General features: G+C 56.9%; 2 protein-coding genes across 2 annotated transcripts; one reads left to right on the top strand and one right to left on the bottom strand.

Moving 5' to 3' along the window:
- Positions 1 to 3,661: 3,661 nt before the first annotated feature.
- Positions 3,662 to 5,710, top strand: ZNF526 (zinc finger protein 526; the record flags this gene model as incomplete). Its single annotated transcript, XM_079723675.1, has 1 exon — positions 3,662 to 5,710. The coding sequence occupies exon 1, from the start codon at positions 3,677 to 3,679 to the stop codon at positions 5,708 to 5,710; it is 2,034 nt and encodes a 677-aa protein (XP_079579801.1). The 5' UTR covers positions 3,662 to 3,676.
- A 2,811-nt stretch (positions 5,711 to 8,521) lies between these two features.
- GSK3A (glycogen synthase kinase 3 alpha) lies at positions 8,522 to 17,940 on the bottom strand (the record flags this gene model as incomplete). Its single annotated transcript, XM_079723539.1, has 11 exons — positions 8,522 to 9,216; positions 9,796 to 9,888; positions 10,232 to 10,418; positions 10,805 to 10,900; positions 10,979 to 11,076; positions 12,032 to 12,138; positions 12,237 to 12,367; positions 13,999 to 14,109; positions 14,279 to 14,362; positions 15,692 to 15,879; positions 17,658 to 17,940. The coding sequence occupies 11 exons, from the start codon at positions 17,938 to 17,940 to the stop codon at positions 9,143 to 9,145; spliced, it is 1,452 nt and encodes a 483-aa protein (XP_079579665.1). The 3' UTR covers positions 8,522 to 9,142.
- Positions 17,941 to 18,403: the final 463 nt, after the last annotated feature.

Here is an 18,403-nt window from a genome sequence, read left to right as displayed (position 1 = left end):
CAAGCCCCTCCCTCCGGGCCCGCCCCCAACCGTAACGTCCGGCCGCCCTGTACTGCGCCTGCGCAGAGCGAGAGCGGTTCCGCGTCTGGGTTGGATCTGGTACCATTTTGCCGGATCGCTTCTGCCGGTGACATAAGCTACAGGGTCCTTAGTGCCCTCACGACCTGTTGAAACTATTTATGTCACGGACTACAGCCCCCTCCTTATCACGACCTAGACGCCCACATTACCACTGCTCCCAGCTGCCCATGGCAAAGGACCACAATCACGACCGTACTGGCTCCGAGTAGCACCCAGGTCCCTTATGATCCGGACTTGGACTCCCCTCCGTTAGACTGCCCCTTACTTCTTTTGGCGACCTACATCCCATCTGTGCCATCTCATGATCTCGACTGCAATCCCTCCTCATCCAACAGAAATCCCCCATCTATAAGTTCCTTCCCCGATCAAGACCAAGACTCCCTCATCTCATCTTAGGAATCAATACCTCCTTCCTGATTACAATAGGCCCCTCCATCTCCACTGTGCACCTCCTGATGGCGTCCATCAGGACTCCCCCATTACACTCAGACTCCCCCCTCAAGGAACTCTAACGCCCCCCCCATAACCCCTTCCAATCTCTGCCCTCCAAGGTCACGGGGACTCCCAATAGCACCTCTTTAACCTGCACCTGCCAGTTTCACTCTGGCAAGAGCAGGTCTCTATCAGGAGATTTGCCATCGAGGCTGCATGCCTGAGCACCGCCACCCTGCCCCCACTTACGTGACTCAAGGTCAGGGCCCGCTCGTGCCTTGAGACAAGGCCCCTCCCCGGACCTGTTCCCACCCCCGGAATTATCACCCCTTGGGAAGCGGAAGGCCTGGGTCCTGCCTGGCACTGGCTCAGCACTAGCTCTGCTTGGGCTGAAGCAGTGACCTCCGAAGAGTCCCTTCCCCTCTCCCTGATAGCAGTTGTCACCTATTGAAACCCAATCCTGGACCGGACACACAGTAGGCGCCCAATAAGTGAATATCATTAAATCAACCAAAGAGGGTGAGGGAAGGGAAAGCAATTTTACAAACAGGGAAGGACTATCTATGTCCATGTTAGATGGGTTAAAGTGAGCATCCACGGTGTATCAGGCCCTGTGCTGACTGCTTTTACCTGTTTGATTTCATCCAATCCCCTCAACAGCCTTTGAGGTGGATGTGATTCAAGCCCATTTTACATAGGAGTAAAAGTGAGGACCAGAGAGGGGAAGTACCCCAAGTATGTTTGACTCCAAAGCTGTGCTCTCAGAGATGCTCTGTGTCTTTAGCTATGAAATGACAGTTCTGTCAAGGTCTCCCGCCACCCAGTCCACTCCATGATCCTTGCTTTCCAGGGATGTTCAGTTCTCTCCACTTAACTTTCAGACTTGGCGGAGGAGCGGCCCGGGAGAACTGCGCAGGCGCTTCTCCGAGCCCGGAGCCCCGCCCACAGGGCAGAGTTGTGTGCGTGGAGAAACTCGCCGAGCCCCGCCTAATCGTCCATACGCAGGCGCAGGAGCGCGTGCTCTCCGCTTTCGGCTCTGATTGGCCGCCGCAGGTAAGGGCAGCGCCCAATGGGAGGCGTGGATAGTGAGGGGGTCCCACACTCCTGGAGCAGAGGGTCTGTGTCAAGAGCGGCGGGGGCTGCAGGAGGCAAGAGAGACGGGTGAGGGCGCCGCGGGGCGGGCCGGGGAAGAGAGAGCTGGGCTTACGGAGAGGGCGGAGGGAGACCGAGGGGGACCCCGAGGGTCGAGGAGCTTTGGGGCCTGCGCTAGGGCGGGAGCGACGCGGAGTGGAAAGAGAGTGCTGCTTCCTCTGTGCCCTGGAGCGTTGATAGAGCGCCTGAGGTGTGCAGGACCCTACGCTTGAGCTCGCCCGGCCCCCACCGTTTGCAGGGAACTCTCAGGTTGCGTAGTTGATAAGTCTGGTCAGAGAAAAGGGATGTGTCTCAGGAAAGTTGAACTTCCAGGCCCCTGGTGGGCTCTTTCCTGGAAGGACTTCTGTTGGTCTGCTGTACAACAAAAACCCATCCTTCCCCCCACTAATTCACAGTCCAGGATTGGGAAATGGGGAATGCAGACTAGGAAAGTCCAAATATCAGGTCCTTCGGGCCAACTTCTAGACATTTACTGGGTGCCTACTTTGTGTAAGCCTTGCACCAGGCACTGGGCCTCGCTGGAGGGGAGTTCTCTGTTGGGAGTGGGGCTGTAAACGATGCAAAGCTGAACTGTCAGGCCCCTGGTTGACTGTTTCCAGGAAGGTCCGTTATGGAATGGCTTTTGTGTGGCAGGGCCCGAGCAACTCAAAAATTAGTGAGGGAGTTGGAAAGTTTAGCTCTTGGGCTTTTAGTGAATCATTTACTTAAGGAGCATTTACTGGAAAGCAGCTGATAGCAGGGCCCTGTGCTGGGCCTTGTTATTGTGGGAATTCACAGTCTAATAGGAGGGCTGGTCTGGTGGGAAAAGTGGAATGTGCACAAGGACAGTTAAACTCTCGGGGCCACACTTCCTGGAGGGAGCGTAATTCATTCACCAAATCTACTCAGTGCTTCTTATGGTGAGACCTCTGGGAGCTAAACATGAGCAACTTTTGTGTGCAGAGCTGTAAGCTGAACTCCACCTGCCCTCTGGCACTAACAGATGAGTTGAAGAAGAAATGGAGATGGTGGGGATTATATTTGGAAAATTACTGCTTAGGCCTGCATGGGCGGCAGTCATTTGCTGTAGGGACTCTGAGCCCCTGTTGTGTGAAGGGGCCTGCGCTGGGTTGAGCCCACACCTGTAGAGGGAGAGATGGGGCACGTAGAGGGAAGTTCAAAAGTTAAAATCCCTGTCCTTGGTCAGTGGCTTTGTTGGTGACAGCAGCCCCTACAATCAATCAGACCTGCCCTGCCGGCAAGCTCAGTCTGGTGAGGGGCACAGACTCTATCCCAAGTTCATGATATTTGCTGTGATGGAGGTGGCACGGGATACCATAAGAACCCCAAGGAGAAGGGAGTGGCCACCACCCTGTGGATGTAGAGTTTGCTAGAAAAGAAGAGAGAACTTCGTTGGCAGAAGGAATAGCAGCATCAAAGACTTAGGGTTCAAAAACAACGTTTCTGGAGAATTACAAGTAATGGTTCAATCTAAGCTTTACAAAGTACCAGGGACTTTGTGGTCAGTACTACTTTTAGTCCATCTCACAGATGAGAATGCAGTCTCTGAGAGATGAAGTAAGGGGTGGAGCTCAGATTCAAGCCAAGGGCAGTCTGGTCCAGAACCTATGCTCTTAAACACCTTGCTACACCTCTCTGTGTACAAGTAGGTAGAGGAGAGATGCTGCACAGAGAGGAAACTGCACAGGCCAAGGCCAAGAGACCCCAAAAGACACATTCTGTTCTTGGAAAGGGTGTGACCAGCCCTCTGGGTAAGGAGGGTGGCATCAGAGGCCAGACTGAGAAGGGCTGTCTCTCTTCTGCAGATATCTGGCCGCCATGGGGCGCAGTTCAGCTGCAGGGTCACAGGCTCACTGAAGACTGAGATATAAATATTGGATCCAGACTTGCTGATTGTTAGAGGCTGGTGAGTGATGGGATAGGCAAGGGAACTCCTGAGACATCCCCCCTCCATTGAGTTCCCGGTCTCACTAGGCACCCCCTTCTTTCTCCAGGTACTGCCTTTCGCACAATGGCCGAGGTGGTGGCTGAGGCAGCTGAAGTGGCTGAGATGCCAACACAGATGTCACCAGGGGCAGTGGAGATGTCAACACCGACGTTAGGGGAGAAAATGGAAATGTTAACAGAGGTGACTGAGATGACACCTGGGGAGGCCCTTGCCTCATCCCTCTTCTTCCAGTTCATGTGCTCTGAATGTGGCAGCCTCTACAACACACTGGAAGAAGTCCTCTCACACCAGGAGCAGCATGTGCCCACTGTCACAGAGGAGGAGGCGCTGACCACCCAGGACACTGGCCTGGAGCCGGAGCTGGTGCCAGGCACTGAGGATGGGCCTTTCCAGTGCGGTGAGTGCAGCCAGCTCATCCTCTCCCCCAGCGAGCTCCTGGCCCACCAGGATGCCCACCTGCGGGAGTCTGCAAGCCAGATCCAGTACCAGTGTGGAGACTGCCAGGAGCTGTTTCCCTCGCCTGAGCTGTGGGTGGCTCATCGGAAGGCCCGGCACCTTTCTGCTGCTGCAGCAGCTAAACCTCCGGTGCCGCCGCCTCTGCCTCCCCTCCCCTCCCCACCTCCACCCCCGGCTCCACCCGAAGTCGAGATGGAGCCCTACGAGTGTCCTGAGTGCACTGCCCTGTGTACCACCCCCGAGGAGTTCTTGGAGCACCAGGGCACCCACTTTGACTCCCTAGAGAAAGAAGAGCGCAACGGGCTAGAGGAGGAGGAGGAGGGTGAGGATGAAGAAGATGACGACGAAGAGACAGAGGACGAGGAAGAGGCAGCAGCAGAGGCTGGTGATGATGCTAAGGGAGCTGACAAGTCCGCAGCCGGCCAGGCCCAGGGCTGTGGGGATTGTCCTCAACGCTGCGCCTCAGCAGGGGCACGCCGGCGACACCGGCGGGCGTCCCGTGGCCCAGCGTCAGCGGCTCACCCCTTCCACTGCAGCCAGTGCCAGCGCAGCTTCAGCTCGGCAAACCGGCTTCTGGCTCACGGGCGGGCCCATGTTGGTGGCACACACGAATGTACGACCTGCTCCAAGGTCTTCAAGAAAGCAGCCTCACTGGAGCAGCACCTGCGGCTGCACCGCGGCGAAGCCCGCTACCTCTGCGTGGACTGCGGCCGCGGCTTCAGCACAGAACTCACGTTGGTGGCCCACCGGCGGGCCCACACCGCCAACCCACTGCACCGCTGCCGCTGCGGCAAAACGTTCAGCAACATGACCAAGTTCCTCTACCACCGGCGCACTCACGCCGGCAAGAGCGGGGCACCTCCCATGGCGGCGGCGGCGGCGGTGGCGGCCGCCTCCCCGGCTCCTGCCGAGCCCACGCCCCCCCCGCTGCCCGCTGCCCCACCCGCCCAGCTGCCCTGCCCACAGTGCTCCAAGTCCTTTGCCTCCGCCTCCCGGCTCTCCCGGCACCGGCGCGCGGTCCATGGGCCCCCTGAGCGGCGACACCGCTGTGGTGTCTGCGGCAAGGGCTTCAAGAAGCTGGTCCATGTGCGCAACCATCTGCGGACGCACACGGGCGAGAGGCCCTTCCAGTGCCATTCCTGTGGCAAGACTTTTGCTTCTCTGGCCAACCTCAGCCGCCACCAGCTGACCCACACGGGTGTGCGTCCCTACCAGTGCCTGGACTGTGGCAAGCGCTTCACGCAGAGCTCTAACCTGCAGCAGCACCGGAGGCTGCACCTGCGGCCAGTCGCCTTTGCCCGTGCGCCCCGCCTCCCCATCACCGGTCTCTACAACAAGAGCCCCTACTACTGCGGGACCTGCGGCCGCTGGTTCCGTGCCATGGCGGGCCTGCGACTGCATCAGCGGGTCCACGCCCAAGCTCGGACGATGACACTGCAGCCTCCCAGATCACCCCCTCCTGCCCCGCCCCCGCCCCCCGAGCCTCAGCAGACTATCATGTGCACCGAGCTCGGGGAGACCATTGCCATCATCGAGACGTCCCAGCCACTGGCACTTGTGGACACGCTGCAGCTGTGCCAGGCGGCACTGGGGGCCACTGAAGCGAGCGGGCTGTTGCAATTGGACACGGCCTTTGTGTGACACAGCTGAAGAGCAACAATAAAAGAGTTTGGTTGCAGAATCAAGTGTGGGCACCTCTGGGGAGAAAGGGGGCCACGCCCCGGCGAGCCACTCTGGCATCCACCGGGTGCCAGCATTCACCCTGGCCTCTTACCCGCTGACTCCTCAGAATGGCCCCACCAGGCGTCACCTTTCTCTGCCTGAGGGGACGCTGAAGGTCTGAGACACGATATGATGTGTCCCGGTCACCCCACTGCGTTGCAAAGCGGGGTTCTCCAAGGCTCTTTGCATCACCCTGGTGCCCAGCAACATCAGGTAACCTTTCCTGAGCCCCAACCGTGTGCCAGCTCTGTGCTGGGCCCTGTCGCATACCTCTTCACATCCTCTGCTTGTCCCCCCGGCCCTAGCCTTCTCTGGACTCTGGGCTCGCAGGATTTGGCTCTGCCTGGTGGAAGAAGGCACTTGACTTCTCTGGGCTTCCTTGATCTCACTTTTGACAACGTGGAGGGCAATCTATATGTACCCCGGTATTCAGCTGCAGGTGGGTGATGTTAGAAACCCAGGAATGAGTCAGACATGGGCTCTGCCCCAGGAGCCACGCAGTGTGGTAGGAGGAACACCCACAAATACAGATGGCCTTGCTCTCTGAATGTCTTGTTGATTTATTCAGCCTGGGTGTCCTAAGGCCTCCCTCCCGTGTGCTGGGGGCCAGAGATAAATGAGGCCTCTGCCCTGCCCAGGTGGGGGCAGATGGATCTCAGCCCCAGGACCCTCAGGGCTGCAGCGGGGATGTGCAGGGACAGTAGGATCCCAGAGCAGAGAACAAACCTCCATGGAACAAACCTCCATGGAACAAACCTCCATGGTAGATCAGGAGTCAGAGACTTCCTAGAGGAGTTAATCTTTGAAGAAAAAGTAGAAATCTGCTCGTGGAAGACGAAGAAAATATTCCAGGCAGGCAGCACCACAAGGAGCGTGAGTTCTTGGTATACTTGGAGGTCGTCCAGTTATTGACAGCTACAATAACAGCAAACGTTTGACGGCCCGGCCATGGCAGGCACTGCAGTTAGCACTATACATGTATAATGATCTCAGCAGGCCTGTGAGGTGATCTCAGTATTATCCCAAGTGAGAAAACAGACAGAGACTCGCCCAAGATCTCATAGCTGGGCAGAGGTATTGGCCAAGATTTGAATCCATGTGGTCCTTTTAGCGCATATCTGTAACTGATACAGCTGTGGACTGATTGTGATCTGAAACCACTGCAGGGGGCACGGGCTCAGAGGAGGAGTCATGGTAACTGGAGGAAAAGTGAGCCATTGTCACAGAGCAGTTGGGGTTTAAGGGGCCTCAAAAGATAAAAAGTCTTGGCAACAGGAAGGAATCCCCAACCTTTTCAAAGGTTACCTGGGCTGGCAATCCTTCCCTCTCCAAATGAAAGTAGATGATGTATGGCAGGTCCATTGGGAAGGCTTGTCTCAGGCCTCTGCAGACCAGGGTGTTCCGACAGGTGCAGCAGGATGTGGCTGCGGCTGAGCTGTCTGGGAGGGAGGCTGGGCAGAGGAGGGGCGACAGGGCAGGGAAGGAGGGAAGCCTAGACCTGGGAAGGCCTTGAAAGCCAGGCTAAGAAGTTGGGCGGTGTGGGGGATGGGATGGGGTGAGGGTCATAGGTGGGGTTAGGGCTCCCTGGCATCAGAGTGGGGCAGGGGAAACTGGAGGTGGTCCAGGAAGTAGAGGATGGGGCCAGACCTGGGCAGAGGCCATGGGGGTGGGAGGAGGGTGTAGGACCCCCTCGGTGACCTCATGGCCCACTGGGTGTGAGCAGCCAGAAGGGGTCCCCAGGAGCCCGAGGTTAGCCCCTTGGTCCAGACCAGCCCTCCTTCTCTTACCCAGTCCACTTGCACTGTGTGTTCATCCTACAAACAAGGTGACATCTGGATGGTGTTGAGCAGGGCGGGCCAGGGTTTGCTCTGGGCAGATGCCCCTGGGGCTTGCCTAAGCAGACAGCGGAGCCCAGATGCTACAGGAACAGTCCCTGAACACCCTCTGGGATATGTTCAAAACTCTTCTCCCTTTTTCTTCACAAATGGAGTCCAGTGGAGGACACGTCAGTTGCTCCTGTCCAGGCTCCCTTTTACTTCTAGGGCCTCCTGCCCTCGCCTACCATTGGCACCATGTGGAGGAGATGCCATTTTCCTCTGCCCATGGCCCCACCACCTGGCCCCAGCATGTTTTCAAAGCAAGAGAAAAAGCCACACTCTCTGTGACAGCCTTCCCAGGGTTGTCACTTCCCAGCATCCCTAAAGAGGTGAGCCAGGTGGGGCCCTGTTTAAGACGGAAATGAAGGCCTGGGGAACCGCTAGGGTTTGGGGACAGCTCCTGTGCCCCCATCCATGCCCACTAAGAGTCTCTACCAAGGTTGTCTTGGCCTGAGTGACCCACCCCCCTATCATCCTGTGTCCCCCTGAAGTGGCAGGTAGCTCAGGCTATGAGACAGGGAGCCCTTTGTTCAAACCTTGACTTTGCCACCTATACTCTGTGGCCTTGACCTGTCTGATGGCCAGTTCTCTCACCAGTCACCTGGGAATGACAGTGCTTCCCTCCCTCAGTGGAAGCAGATGATGTGTGCTGCAGTGGATAAGCCAGAGCTAGCTCATCACATATGCAGAGGAGGGCTGGAGCACAGGAAGCTTGGGCACCTGAGCCAGGGCCAGCCTGGGTTCATCCCACCCTGTTCCCCTGCCTGAGATGCAGCCCACTCCTGTCCCAGGAGAGCCCCCCAGGCACCTCCCTCACCTCTGTGAAAACAGGTGTCCAGACAGCAAGCAGGTTTTCATGCCAATAATTTATTGAACGGAGGTCTGTACACAGGCAAACCTTACTGTGGAAACTAAGACATCAGGAGCTCCCCCACTGCCCCTGCCCTCCAGGATGGGGAGAGGAGGGAGGAGGCCTTAGGGGCAGAGGACAGGAGCGGGGGACACAGCTGTTGGAGGGGAAAGGGCCAGTTTGGACGGTGCGAATCGACATTTTCTTTAAGAAAAAAATTATAACAATCTATTTACACCCGGGGGCCAGGGAAGGGAAGAGGAGGAGAAGGGCTGGTCTGGTTCTATTTACAAGGGATACAGGAGGGGAGGGGGGTTGGAGGAGGCGGAGACCTGGGGGGAGGGGAGGGAGCTGAGGGGGTAGGAGGTCCTCATGCCGCCCGCCCCCCTCCCCGCCAATCCCCGGTCCGTCCTTCTCTTCCCTCCCCACAACCAGTTAAAATCCTCTTAAAAAGCCCACCACAGGGGTGAGGCTGGTGAGGGAGGGACTGGAGGTGGGGATAGGGACTCATTTACCTCTGCCCTCTAGTCTAGGGGCCCGGTCAGGGCAGGAGCTTGACAGGCTATGGCCCCCCTTCCCAGCCCCACTGGGGGCTCCCAGATGGAAGGGTAGTTGGTGGCGCCCTCAGGAAGAGTTAGTGAGGGGAGCTGTGGCATCGGTCGACTGCCAGTCCGGGCCGGTCTGAGCCTCACTTAAAGCTGAGGGGGAAGGAAGGAGCAGACAGTTAGCCTTTGCCTTTTAGCCGCCCCCCACCCCCAAGAGCAGGAAGCTGGTGTGAGATGCTACATTAGAAATGGAAAGCTGTCACTTTAGGTCTAGGGTTGCAAACTCAAATGCCAAAGGGCCAGGTTGGTCATTGAGTGACTCACCAGAAAGCCAGGCCCCACAGAACAGGGGCAGCTGGAACTCAGCTCCAGCTGGTAATATTGCCCTGAGCAGAGGCAGGCCCACTGCTGCCCAGTCTTATTTTCTTCCCCAAGAGAAACAGGAAATCTGGATTTGTACATAAAATGGCCCCTGTTTTTTACTGTGAGCAACAAATTTAACTTTTTGTTTGTCTGTGCAGGCTAAACTTATGTCTTTGGTTTTTGCATTTAAACACAAATACAGGCAATAATGCCTCACAAAGGTGGCCATTCACATGTAAAATACGCTTTCTGTCAGAATGTCTACAATTTTGAAGGAAACGCAGGGATTGTGAGAACAGAGAACAGACCCATCCCCACCCCGGGCTGAGAAATGCAGCTTTAATGCTCAGAAGATGGTCCCCAACTTACCTTGTGAGGATGGGGTGAGGGAGGCAGTGCCCGCCGGGGACCTCAAGTGAGGAGGGATGAGAATGGCGTTGAGAGATGGTTGGATGGTGAGTTCTAGAGACAGGAATGGACATGCCTAGTCAGGGGACAGGGCACCTGGAGACCCAGTCGGGGTTAGAAAGGGGCACCAAACGGGGACCCAGCTCTGGGCAAGGCCAGTTGCCTGGGACACACGTAGCCACCGAACACTTTAAATGAAAAACTGGCAAGAGCCTAACACAGGAGGTTGCAGAGTGCAGATGAAGTCGGTCTGGGTCTCCCGGAATCGGGGGCATTTCCTGAGCCCCAGGGCTGCCTTGCAGCCCACCCTCAGCTCCCCACTCCTGTCTTCAACATCAGGCTCTTCACAATCTTTGGCTGCCCCTCCAACAACCCAGATCCCAGGCTGTGCCCTCACCGCCAGGACTGAAATTGAAGAGAGGGGGAAGCGGGCGGTTGTTGGGGAGCTGGGTTCCAGGACATCGCAGTTCATCAAAGAAGCTGTGGGCACAGGCTTCCAGCGGGGAGAGCCTCGAGGATGGTGTGTACTCCAGCAGGCTAGAGCAGAGCGCGATGGCCTCAGGTGGCGTTCGGGATTTGAACACCTTGGGGGGTGGAGGGGGCAGAGGTGACAAGGGTGAGACGCCCTGGGCCCTGGTATACTCCTGCCCACCTCCCACAAGCCCACTTTCCACATGAGGCAACTGAGGCCCGGCCTCTGAGGGGAGGTCAGTTTGTATCAGATGAGCGACCCGCTCAGGTCCCATGACTGTATGGGCCCTGCTGTGAGCGTGTTTCCTACCAGAAAAACGGGGCTCTTGCCTTTACTGTGGGTCCTCGACTCTTAAGAGTATGGGAAATGCCATAAACTTTGAAATGGGATGAAAGTTACTGACCCACTACTGAGCCATGACTCTAGCCAGGTCCCCAGACCCGTTGGCCTCCAGTGGGGACCTCAGCCACGCTGCCTGGGCCCCTAGCCCTGCCCCACCTTTGTCCAGGGGTGAGCTTTAATCTGGGGGAACTTGAACTCCGTGTAGTTGGGGTTCATCTCTCGAATCTGTTCCCGGGTTGGTGTTCCCAGCACCTGTAGGGAAAGGGAGGGGTCTGAGCCAAGGCCCTTAGTGCTTAGCCCAATCCCTGCCCACCCTGGCCCTGCCCTCACCTTGATGATCTCCACCAGCTGGTCTACCCCACTGTCCCCAGGGAAGATGGGCTGGCCCAGGAGGAGCTCGGCCAGTACGCAGCCAGCTGACCACACATCTGAAGAGGAACGGAGCAGGGTCAGAGCTACCGTGCCCATCCCCTGGCATACATTTCTATCCTCCACGGTCATCCCGAGAGATGCCAGGGAGCCCCATTTTCTCGGCTCAGAGAGGAAGTGCCTTGCTCAAGGTCACACACAGCTTAGGAACATAGGAGCCTAACTTCGAACCTCCAAGTCTACCCGACTGCACTGTACTCTCCAACCTAGATGTTTCCATTGCCTCTCTCCACTCTGTGACCCCAATAAGCCTTTTCTCTGCCTCTAGCTTCAGAGGACAGATCAAGAGGCCAAGAACAGGTACCTGTGTTCTTTGGGCCTCAGGAAGGTAAAGCATTAAGTGGGCTGCCTTACTCACTTCTGGCCTCTATCCTGCCCTTGGGAATAGCTATAGGCCGGTAGTCACCCCTCCCTGGTCTGAACCTTGACCGCCACAGCACAAGTTCACATCTAGGGACCATGAAGTTTCCTCACACTGCTGATGACTGTTCTCTTCCAAACACTTTCACACCCTCTCCTGATGCCTGGAAGTTGGCGCTGTCATGCCCAACAACAGGGAAGGACATGGAGGCCCTGTGAGCAGGTCACACCCTCATGATGGCAAAGCCTTACCTCCCGGTTCCCCCAAGGTCACCGTCAGCCCCTCCCTCTGCCTGAGAAGAGGGGACTGACTGGGAGGTTCCAGAGCTGGTATGGACTCTGGAGTCAGGTCAGCTTTCAAAGCCCAGCCCTGCCCAGTCCCAGCAGTGTGACTGCGGGCAGGTGGCCTCACCACTCTAAGCTTCAGACTGCTCAACTGTAAAATGCACATATGACAGCATCACCTTCCTAAATTTGAGGACTGGCTAAAAGAACAGATGTTAAGCTTTTATCACCGAGCCCAGCAGACACACAGAAAGAACTCAAAAACTGCCATGACTGCTATTCCCACCCCCACCCTCCCTCAAATCTGACCGATGGATGAGGTGTAATCAGTGGCTCCGAAGATCAGCTCTGGGGCCCGGTAGTAGCGAGAACAGATGTAGGAGACGTTGGGCTCTCCTCGGACCAGCTGCTTTGCACTGTGGGAGGATATGCGTAGGCAGGAGTCAACACAAGCCAAGGGTCGGGATCCCTCCTCGCCCCTTCAGCCACCCAGCACAGCCCGGGTCAGGCCCACCTGCCAAAATCGCAGAGCTTGAGGACGGCGGTGTCGGGGTCCACCAGCAGGTTCTGGGGCTTGATGTCGCGGTGACACACACCCTGGGAGTGGATGTAGGCCAAGCTCCGGAAGAGCTGGTACATGTACACCTGGGGCAGGCAGGGGACAGCAGAACTCCAGCCCAGCTCTCCCCGCAGAGCACAGCCCTGCCCCACCATCTTGGCCTGAAAAGCCCCTCCACCCACTCTCCCTGACGTGAAAACAGTTCGCTGCCCCTTGGTTCTCAAACTTTAGCGAGCACCAGAATCACTTGGCGGCCTTGTTAAAACAGGGACTGCGGACTGCTGGGCCCCACTCTCAGGGTTTCTGATTCAGTAGTTCAGGATGAGGCATTTGCAACAAGCCCCCTAGTGCTGGTGCTGGTCCATACTTTGGAGACCATTGCTTCGAGCACACACTTCAGCAGAAGCCTGATGAATAAGACAGATACATCAGGAGGGCCTTCTTTCAAAGCAGGCTGGGGAGCCTCACCAGAACCACCGGCTACAGGAAAGGCTCAGCCTCCTCTGCCCACCAGTCACAACCACCCACGAGCCAGCCCCTCTCCAGCTGGATTTTCCTGCCACCCTCTTCCCTACTGACGAGGACGTAAGTGCCAAAAGAGCAGGGATCTTTGTGGTTCCATCCCTGCTGCGTCCCCCAGGGCCTAGGCCAGTGCCTGGCACATAGTATCTGCTCAGGGATGCTTCCCGGGCCCCCTCCTCCTCTGTTCCCAGCGCCCTCGGCCAGAGATGCCATTTTCTCGCCCTGTGCCTGGGCTCCTCCCAGAGGACTTCCTTGATCCTTCTCACTCCCTGAGCAGGCAGGGCCTCCTCTGCTCCCAGAATCCCCTGTGCTCCTTCCAGTAAGGCAGTTGCTAGTGGTTTTACAGTTCTCTGTGATGACACCTGTCTACCCTGTTAAACTGAGAGCAAGGCCTGGGTCTCAGTCAGCTGGGCCTCTAGAACCGCTCAGTGCTGGCCCCGGAACACAGGCAGCCATTCAACAAACCACACCGCTGCCTCCCAGGAAACGAGGTCCCACAGCTCCCACCACTGGTAGAGCCCCAGGGCTCACCTAGGCCTCAGGTACTTAAAGCCAGCGGGAGGAAAAACGGGGCCCCACGCAACCTCCAACAAACTCGCACCCAACCTCCGCCTCCCAATGCAGCTGGCTGCGCCAGCCTTGTCCTCCACAGCGTCCCTAGGCCCATTCACTCATCCATTCGTTCAAACACCTCCTTGCGAATAGTAACATACAGGGCACAGCACCAAGCACTGGGGAATAAGCCTGCACAGGTGATGAATGAAGACTCATGCGTTCCTGGCTCTGTGGACACTAACCTTCCTGCAACCCTGCCTCCTTCCCATCACCCCTCTGCCAAGGCTCCAAAGGCCAAGACTCTGAGCTCATCATCTCCCCTCTGCATTCTAGGTCCCCACCTCGATTCTGAGCTAACTCCACCAACACTAACCAGTACCAATGGGCTCCCAGTATGGACCCAAGCAGCCTCCCCAGCCTGGTCAGCCTGCCTCCCTGATCGAGTCAGGCCTTGGGTTGGGCTGCCCTGCCTTTGGCGCGCTCCATCTCTGGGGGTATAGGGACAAGGGCAGGGAACGTGAGGCCTCCAGAGACCAACGTAAACTTGGAGATGAGGGAACCCACAGAGGCAGGAGTGTCTATCCGGAGCTCCTGGCTTTGTGGGCCTGGGCCCCAGCAGCCTGCCTGCCTGCCTGCCTACCTTGACATAGATGATAGGGATGGTCAACTTGGCCTTGGTAAAATGGCGGGCCACCCGGTACACCGTCTCGGGCACATATTCCAGCACCAGATTTAGATAAAGCTCGTCTTTCTGCAGAGAGCAAAGGAGAGGTGTGGGGCATTGTGAGAAAAGAGCAAGGAACAGGGGGAGGGAAGGTTCGTGGGGAATACCGGGGGAAGAGACCAGCAGTCATGAGGAAGGCAGACAGGCAAACGGGCGGAGTCAAGGTGGAGGACTCGTCCACACACTGAGGTCTCACCTTCTCCCCACTGGAGTAGAAGAAGTATCTCAGCCTCACGATGTTGCAGTGGTCCAGCTTACGCATAATCTGCAGCTCTCGGTTCTTGGGGGCAAAGGAAGGCAGCCTCAGAAAACCACCAGCTCTCCCTGCCTCGCCTCCCTAGCAGCCCTCACCACAGCTCTACCCCCCCAACTCCTGCCAGCAGAGCCAAGCAGCTGCTCCCTGTGTCCCAGCTCCAAGGCCCCATGGCGCAGCCCCTAATTCCTCACCCCCAGCCCACTCCCCTCACACACAAGCTGTGGGCCAAACTCAGACCACTTCTATGTGCCTTCTGCAGCCTACTTTTTAAAGATGTTTGATTTTTTGCTGAGATTCACCAGTCAAATGACTTCACATATAATCTAAGTTTTCCAGCTTCTCTTTAAAAATCAGATGATGTGGCCACATGAGGCCCACCTCCCTGCCTGGCGCAAGCAACAACAGACAGGAAGTGGCCATCCAGTTCACCCTGGTCCCCACTCCTCCCCACTGCTTTCACTAGAGGCATCTGAGCCCTTGGACCCCGGCTTGGTTCCAGAGTCCCAGACTCCAGGCTTCCAATCCTTATCTTCCCAATGGGGATCCAGCCTCACCCTCTTCCCAGGAGACCCGGTCTCGGCATTCTTCTCTGTTCTCTGTTCCCCTCAGGGCCTCAGAGCTCCCTATCCTCAGATCCCTCTCACTTCCGGGACTCAACTACAATCAAATTCTGAGCAGCACCCTGGAGCCTCCCCTGAGAGTCCTCACTGCCCGGGACCTAGGCTCTGACCTGGTTCCCTTCAGCCTAGTCTCAGTTCTCCTACATCCAGAGTAGCCTAGGATCCAAAGGGCCTCTACTAGCTCACAGGGCACCTCTGTATGAATGAAGAAAGGGTACTCCTTCCTCAGACGGGACAGAGCCCCAAACCAAGGCACGTGCGGCACAGGCGGGACGTCTCCCTGCACCTGTCAAACCCTTAAGGCAGAGCTTGACCTTCGCAAACATACTCATTAGCCCCTCCAGCTTCCTTTCTCCTCTGGGCAGGAGTGTAACTTAATGGTTACGGTGAAGGGCTTGGGAATCAGATTCTAGTCTTGACCTTGGGCAATTCTCTCATCTGAGTCTCAGTTTCCAGTTTCTGCTTACTTAGAATGGGAATAACAACAGTACCTACCCTCAGAGAATCTTTCCATAAGTTAAACTCACCTATAAAGCACTCACAGCAAAAGCCCAATAAAAGTCAGCCCTGGGCTCTCCTGGAATCCACATTCCCATCTTCCACCCACCTCACTCCCTTCTCCTCTGGCCCAGGCTCAGACCCCCCGCGGAGGCCCAAGCCCAGCACTCTTGCTGGAGTTCTCTCACCAGTCACGTGCAGTCAAACCTCCCTGTCCCCGTTCCCCCCAGGCTACCTTGAACCTCTTGTCCTGGAGAACCTTCTTGATGGCCACCAGTTCCCTCGTGTCTGCCAGCCGTGCCTGGTACACGACTCCAAACGAGCCACTGCCAATCACTTTGATGTCTGTGTAAGCCACCTCCTGGGAGCGCTCTGGGCCTTGGCCTAGAGTGGCTACCACTGTGGTCACCTTCCCACTGTCACCTGGGGAGCAAAGGGAACACAAGATCTACTGACCTTTCCCCTCTGGCCACCACCCCATCGTGGGGCTGTGAGAGGGAGGGGAGTCACTACAGGAAGCTCATTGCGGGGGTTCTTTGTCCCTTCCCCAATCTTCAAAGATGGCTACTGGATGCCTCCCAGTGCCCTTTCCGCCCCTCTACCCTTCATGGAACCCCAAATCCTGACTCCTCCCATAGGGGAGGATACTGACACATAAAACCTCTTGCTGTTCAAGGGTTGGTGACCCCTAATTTCCACTTCTAGTAAGCAGCAAGTCACTGGTCCCTCCTGATCTGAGGAGGCACCAACACTGCCAGATGTTGAATTCATCCACTACGAGCTAACTGCCTTCTGGTCTCTCCTCACTGGGGAAAGCCTGACCTAACCTCCTCTGCTTGAGAGCGGCAACCCTGAGCTAGTTCTACTGTAGGAAAGCACTAACCTTTCTCACAGCTCAGGGTATAGTGATCTCTTAAGTCCTCCCTAAGTGGAACTGGTAACTTCACCACTGGTTTCTGGTGACAGAAATGAATGACTCCTCCAGTAAGTGCTAGTGCCCTGACTCTCACGTTGGGGGGACAATTAGCTCTTACCCAAATACTTTGGGGCTAGAAAAAAAGCACTGGCCTGACCTCATCTGTGAGGTTCAGAGCCCCAGACCCCATCCTGTGTGTAACTGGTCCCTAATGGACAAGCACTTAATAGTGAGCATGGTGAACCTGATCTCTATCATCAGGCGGCTATCCCAGCCTCAGTGCTTTCAAGGAAAGCTATAATTCCCAACTCCATTCTATAAATGGCAACAAAATTTGGCGGCATTCTTGGGGGACAGTGATCCCTCTTCTTTGGGTAACTGATGAAAGGTTCCCCAAAGAAAAGGGGTCAGTGATGAATCAAATCCATTCTGAGGGGCCAGTGACACCATCTTTTGGAGGGGGATGATCCTACATAGCTATTTTTCCAGAGCCAGTGACATCATTCCTCAGAATAATGAAATAGGTATAACTTCACATCCCTATTCTATGGGGTGGAACTGGGACCCTCCCCTGCTCTCATTCCATTTCTGTGAAAGGAGACCCACTGACCCATCTTTTTTGAATAATACTATGGACTTGGTCTGAAAACTATGCTGACTTCCAATCTATCCTCAAGAAGCAGCAATCATTAATTTCTACCATGGGGGTAACAATTCTACATATTACGGACAGGTAATGATAGTAGACGTAGTCTTTTAAAACGGAAGGTGACTATGTACCAGGTTTGGAAAGCTCTGCCCCTGTTCTTTGGGGACACAGCAAACCCAAATCGCTGCTTCTAAGTGATATTCACTCAAAATCCCCATGCTCTGAAGGGGAGCACGTTCAGATCCCTCCTTCTGGATGGTGATGATCTTATTCTTGTTCTCTTGGGAAACAATAACCCTTAAGCCCCATTTGCAAGCGACAATGACCCCTGATCCTGTTCTCGAATGATTGGCAACATCGGATCCCTGTTTTTAAGGCTCACGGACCCAAGACTTCGATACTGGAAGAACAGGAACCTGTGACCCCTGTCCCTTAGAGGATTACTAAATCTAATTCTAAACTCCAAGTGATGGTAACCCCAAACCCCTTTCTTTGGGATGGGGGAGAGCTCAGATCCCAGTTTGGGGAGGCACAGTGACCTCGAGTTCCTCCCTAAGCATGAAGAAAAACCTGGTCGACGTCTAAGTGACTTCAGGGATCCGATCTCCACCCGCCACGGGCGACGCTAGTACTCACGGCCCAGCTTCACTCCGGGCGGCGGGAAGCTGGTGCCCGCACCGGGGCCGCCGCTGCCTCCTCCGCCGCTGCCGCTGGGACCACCCCCGGAGCTCGAGGCCCCCACGCCCCCGCCCATGGCTCCGACTGTCGTCTTCCCGCCGCCGCTGCCGCCTGGGCCAGAGGCCGAACCCCCGGGGCCGCCACCGCCGCCGCCGCCGCCGCCGCCTGGCTCCGCGAATGAGCTGGTCCGCGCCCGGCCCGAGCCCCCAGGGCCGCCCCCCGAAGGCGCGCCACCGCTCATGGCGCCGAGCGCAGGCCCAGGCCGCGGGGCTCGGGCTGCCCGGGTTGCCCCCGCCGCTGCCGCTGCTGCCGCCTCCTCCGGGCTCCGGCCTCTTCCAGGCCGCGCCGCTCGGGCTCCGGCTCCGGCTCCGGCCCAGCGCCCGCCGCGCGGCACGCCGGGAGATGCAGTCCGCCGGCTCTGCGCGCCGCCGTCGCCGCTGTCGGCCCTCACAGAGAGCCGCGCGGCACGCCGGGAAATGGAGTCCGAAAAGACCTCAGAGTGGACCGCGGGGTTGATAGGCCGCTCTGCACCTCGGGGAACACAGTCCTGGGCAATAAGTTGGCCGACTGTGCCCACAGCGGACCCTGAAGCACTTTCGGAAGTAGGATCAGAGTCGCACACTCACTCCATTGCGGCAACCGCGCGTCCCTAGGTGTGGCTCAGAAGTGTAGTACTCCTTCAATGAGCTGTGTAGACGTGATGC

Source organism: Hyperoodon ampullatus (genome assembly GCF_949752795.1).
Source record: "Hyperoodon ampullatus genome assembly, chromosome: 18".
Lineage (NCBI taxonomy): Eukaryota > Metazoa > Chordata > Mammalia > Artiodactyla > Ziphiidae > Hyperoodon > Hyperoodon ampullatus.
This window is presented reverse-complemented; position numbering and strand designations above follow the sequence as displayed.